The sequence below is a fragment of the Coffea eugenioides genome, chromosome 3 (assembly GCF_003713205.1).
Source record: "Coffea eugenioides isolate CCC68of chromosome 3, Ceug_1.0, whole genome shotgun sequence".
Lineage (NCBI taxonomy): Eukaryota > Viridiplantae > Streptophyta > Magnoliopsida > Gentianales > Rubiaceae > Coffea > Coffea eugenioides.
In genome coordinates, this window is record NC_040037.1 from 30,989,685 (window position 1) to 30,995,319 (window position 5,635).

Below are 5,635 nucleotides of genomic sequence, written 5' to 3' on the forward strand. Positions count from 1 at the left end.
TGCTAAATATTGAATTTTTGCTCATATTTCATATTTGCATGGATTATAGGTGGTTGGTGAAAAAAATGCTCTCGCAGGGCAAAAATTCCAGAAGACTTTTTGTCTCATGACGTGCCTACGCCAGAGACCGAAAGAGATACATCAAAAAGACGGACCCGCGGGATTAATTGCAGCCAAGCCAACTAAGGAGCCCGGTCCACGTGAACCCGGAGCATTAGATTAGAACCTTTAAACAAAAGTTGTGGGCCTCCTAACCCTTTGAAGACTACTGGCGGCGGCTTGAATAAAAGAAAGAGAAAGAAAGAGAGGGGGATGGATGTTTTTTTCAGGAGATTGGCTTTTGCTCAGAGGGGCAGACGTTTTTTCTTCTTTTCTTGTTTCGAGCGGCCAAGGGGAGGAAGGCCAGATTCACGTGTACTTGAGACATTAGCTTTGGTTTTCTTTTCCAGAGCGGTCAGACGATTGCAGATTTTCGTTTTGCTTTTCGACTGTGACACTTTGACTCCTTGGCTCTTATTTTGGCTCTGTATAATTTACTTTAGCTTTTTTTCGTACATTGGTGGCTCCAATACGAAGACGAAGCCAGATTTTTCTTTGTTATTACTCCGATTAATTCACCTTCCCCAATTTCTCGGTAATTAATTCCTGGGCCATTGAGTGGATGATATTAATCAAATCTCGCGAGCTTGATATGATGAGGAGTGGCGAAAATCCCCCTTCTACCCAGGGATTAACGCGAAGGCGCGGTCCATAACATCTGTGAGATCTAATTGAATTTTTATTATTTCTTCCAATTCGTTACTATTCGTGATTTTCCTGAATTAATTGTTCATGAGTATTTTATTAATTGAATATCAACAGCCGGGTATTTGATTTAATTTAATAGCCTACTGTCACATTAACTAAATTGAATCCGTAATTGTTCATTTAGTTGATACCTAGTAGCAACCACCATAATTGATTTTATGTTGGGGGAACGCAAGATCTAGTTTAAATAAATTCTCTTAGCGTGTTTATTGATTAGGGTTGGATTCTTCTAACTTTAATGCAACTGGATAATTAAATTCCTATGGTCGTACCTAGGGTTATTTTCTGGTTAGGGAAGCAGTCAACGGTCGTACCTTGACTGTCGAAAAAGTAAGGAAGAACTGGTTGTCAGAGCTTGTTGATAACTATAACCAACCTAATGACGAATGAATGAAATATCTTTGCATCGATGATCATTTAATTGGGCCGTGCCTGAGCAGTAGATCCTTTGGGTAGAATTTTACTAATTGTTAATTTTAGTAAATTGTACTTGTTGAGTTATCTTTTGAATTTTACTTATTTTATTTTATTTTCATTTTCATCCCATTAATCATCCCCCAATTTTATTCTATTGACTTGGAAAGAAACAATTTCCTACCCGTTCCCTGTGGAATCGATCTTACTTGCCATTGTACGTAAAATTAATATTTTTATAGACAAATCTGGTATAACGGATCAAACAAACTCTTCGGAAACAGGTTGAATCAAGTAACCCATTGCACACCTAGGGTCTCTGCTCCAGTACTTAGATTTGCTCTATAATTAATTGTGGTGGTAATTAGGACTTTTTAATATTTATTATTGCACAGGTTCGACACCTGTCAATTTTTGGCGCCGTTGCCGAGGAGCGGTGTTTTGGTTAACTTTGTTTCTTTTTAAGTTGCTTTCTTTGAATTTATCTGGCATTTTTCTAGTTTATGCCTCGTTCTTCTCGTACAAACGAGTTAATTTTTGATCCAGAAGTAGAGAAGATTGCGCGCCAAACTAGGAAAGAGACTAGACAATTCATAGAGGAGCAATCTAGCATTGCATCTCAGGGACTTGATCCTGAGGACGAATCGACAGATTCAAGTGGTGATAATTCCAGTGACTCAGGTCAAGAGAATATCCGTATGGCGAATGCAAGAACACTACGAGAGTTGGTTGCTCCGGAATTACCCCAGCAGCCTTTATGCATTACATTCCCAGTTCTAGCAGAGAATACCTCCTTCGAACTGAAGTCAGGGTTAATTCACCTCTTACCATCATTCCATGGCCTTTCGGGGGAGGAATCCCATAAACACATTCAGGAGTTTGACGTGGTATGTTCCAGCATGAAACTCCCAAGAATCACTGAAGAGCAGATCAAACTTAGAGCTTTCCCTTTCTCCCTAAAAGATGCGGCAAAGGATTGGTTATACTACCTACCTGCAGGTAGTATTACCACATGGGCCCAACTTAAGAAGAAATTTTTGGAGAAATTCTTCCCTGCATCTCGGGCTGCTAGCCGAGAAAGGAGATTTGCAGCATTAAACAGTACCCTGGAGAATCCCTATATGACTATTGGGAGAGGTTCAATAAGTTGTGCACTAGATGCCCACAGCATCAAATTAGTGAACAACTATTGATCCAATATTTCTATGAGGGGTTCCAGTCGTCCGATAGGAGCATCATCGATGCTGCAAGCGGGGGAGCACTGGCAAATAAGACCCCGAGGGAAGCATGGCTGCCCATTGAAGCTATGGCAGAGAATTCTCAACAATTTGGCTTCCGTGAGAGTAACCTTACCCGCAGGGTTAACGAGGTGGAGTCGACATCTATTCAGCAACAGTTGTCGGAGCTAACATCCGTTGTTCGACAATTAGCTGTGGGGAATGTGCCCCAAGTAAAGGCCTGTAGAATCTGCACAAATATGGGCCACCCTACTAACTTATGCCCTATGTTGCAAGAGAATGGGGCTGAACAAGTGAACATGGCTGGAGGCGTGCCTGCGCCTCGTAGGCAATATGATCCATACTCCAACACGTACAACCCGGGTTGGAGAGATCACCCCAATTTCAACTATGGTAATAGGCCACAAAATGCATTCTCCAATCGTCCACCAGGATTTCAGCAACCTTGGCAACAGAAGTCTCAACCCTCGTTCTCAAGCTCAGGGAGTTCTTTGGAGGAAATTGTCAAGAGTTTGGCCATGACTACCACTCAGCTCCAGCAGGAGACTAGAACCTTAGTCGCGAGCACTACCCAGTTCCAACAGGACACCAAAGCAGGCATGAAAGACATGGAGACTCGCATGAGTCAAATGGTAACTGCCATTAATCGTCTGGAGTCCCACGTCTATGGAAAATTGCCATCGCAACCTGAGACAAACCCCAGAAATGTAAGTACAATGACATTAAGGAGTGGCAAGGAAGTGGAGGGGTCAAAGGTCACGAATTTGAAGAGTAAAAGTGAATACGAGATCGAGAAGGAGATAGAGGAAGAAGGACACATTCGTGGAGGTACTGAGATAACTCTTACACCATCAATACCCGTTAAATCTAATTTACCCCCTTTTCCATGCAGGTTGGCAAAGACAAAGAAGGCAGAGAAGGAAAAAGAGATCCTGGACGTATTCAGGAAAGTGGAGATCAACATCCCCTTGTTGGAAGCAATTAAGCAAGTGCCGAAGTACGCGAAATTTTTCAAGGATTTATGCACCCATAAGAGGAAATTGAGAGGGGATGAAAGAGTAGCGGTGGGAGAAAACGTATCGGCCATGCTCCAAAGAAAGCTCCCACCCAAGTGTGGAGATCCAGGTATGTTCATGATCCCGTGCAAAATAGGAAATACACCAATTAGAAAAGCAATGTTAGATTTAGGGGCGTCAATTAATGTGATGCCAAAGACCATTTTTACGTCTCTAAATCTTGGGCCACTTAAAGAAACAGCCATCATAATCCAACTAGTTGATCGCACAAATGCTTATCCAGAGGGGCTAGTTGAGGATGTTCTGGTTCAGGTAAATGAATTAGTCTTTCCTGCAGATTTTTATATCTTGGACATGAGAGATGAAAAATCATTAAACCCGTCACCTATTTTATTAGGTAGACCGTTTCTTAGCACTGCCAGGACTAAGATAGATGTGAATGAGGGTACTTAGTCAATGGAATTTGATGGTGAAACTGTGAATTTTAATATTTTTAAGGCGATGAAGTATCCAGAGGAATCTAACTCAATTTTTGCTTTGAGTGTTATTGAGTCTCTTGTGCAGGAAACTTTCGAATTAGATGGTAAACACGCATTAGAAGTGGCCCTAACCAAGCATCTTGAGTTAGGTGTAACTCTTGATGTGGACTTGAGGGATGAGTTACATCATGCAGTCGAAACCCTGCACTCACTTCCACCCGTATCTCCAAGGTATGAGCTTACTTCTCTTTTTGTGCCAGAGACTCAGACAAAGTTGCTTCCTTCAGTTGCGCAGGCACCGGAACTAGAACTAAAGCCTCTCCCGAAGCATCTAAAGTACGCATTCCTAGGAGATCGGGAGACACTTCCGGTGATCATCTCTGCACATCTATCTCCAAGTCAAGAGGACAGACTGGTACGAATCCTTAGGGAGCATAAGGAGGCAATTGGGTGGAGCATAGCAGATATCAAGGGAATAAGTCCATCCTTATGCATGCACCGAATTCGGCTCGAAGAAGATGCGAAACCAGTAAGACAGGCACAACGGAGGTTGAACCCCCTGATGATGGAAGTTGTGAAAAATGAGATATTTAAACTCCTAGAGGTGGGGATCATTTTTGCTATCTTAGATAGTCCGTGGGTGAGTCCTGTCCAAGTGGTCCCAAAGAAGGCGGGAGTGACGGTAGAGGAGAACCAGGAGGGTGATATGGTCCCGGTCAGGAAAGCTACTGGCTGGCGTCAGTGCATCGACTACAAGAGGCTAAATTCTGTGACTAAAAAGGACCATTTTCCCATCTCTTTTATTGATCAGATGGTAGAACGATTGGCGGGTCGTGTTTACTATTGTTTCTTGGATGACTTTTCAGGTTACTTTCAGATCACGATAGCACTAGAAGATCAGGAAAAGACTACATTCACTTGCCCATTCGGTACATTCGCTTACCGCCGGATGCCTTTCGGTCTCTACAATACTCCAGCAACCTTTCAAAGGTGTATGGTAAGTATTTTCTCCGAATATGTAGAAAAAATTATTGAGGTGTTCATGGATGATTTTAGTGTATACGGGAATAGTTTTGATAAATGCCTTGATAATTTAGCTCTAATTTTAAAAAGATGCATAGAGACGAATTTGGTTCTTAATTGGGAGAAGTGTCACTTTATGGTAGAACATGACATTGTCTTAGGGCACGTTGTGTCGGCTGAGGGGATAGAGGTAGACAAAGGTAAAATAGATCTTATTTTTGCTCTGCCTTACCCCGTATGTGTACGGAAAGTACGTTCCTTTTTAGGCCATACAGGATTTTACAGGAAGTTCATCAAGGATTTCTCAAAGATTGGAGCACCCCTGTTCAAGTTGCTGCAAAAGGATTGATATTTGAGTTCACTAATGAATGCAAGGTGGCTTTTGATAAATTAAAGGAGTCGTTGACATCGCTGCCTGTCATTCAACCCCCAGATTGGAGCCTTCCGTTTGAAATCATGTGCGACGCGAGTGATTATGTCGTGGGAGCCGTATTGGGGCAAAGGATAGGAAAGGCGGCACACGTGATCTACTATGCCTTGAGGGCATTGAATGGAGCCCAACTAAATTACTCCACGACGGAGAAAGAATTACTAGCTGTTGTTTTTGCACTAGAAAAATTTAGGTCATATTTACTGGGTGCAAAAGTAATTGTTTTCT

General features: G+C 42.3%; 1 protein-coding gene and 1 non-coding gene across 2 annotated transcripts; one reads left to right on the forward strand and one right to left on the reverse strand.

Moving 5' to 3' along the window:
* Positions 1 to 2,291: 2,291 nt before the first annotated feature.
* LOC113767198 lies at positions 2,292 to 2,397 on the reverse strand. Its single transcript, XR_003467917.1, has one exon. It is a non-coding gene; the product is annotated as a small nucleolar RNA R71 (small nucleolar RNA).
* Positions 2,398 to 2,527: 130 nt separating this feature from the next.
* Positions 2,528 to 3,928, forward strand: LOC113766400. Its single transcript, XM_027310595.1, has one exon. It carries the CDS (start codon positions 2,528 to 2,530, stop codon positions 3,926 to 3,928), a length of 1,401 nt encoding a protein of 466 aa, XP_027166396.1.
* The last annotated feature ends 1,707 nt before the right edge of the window (positions 3,929 to 5,635 follow it).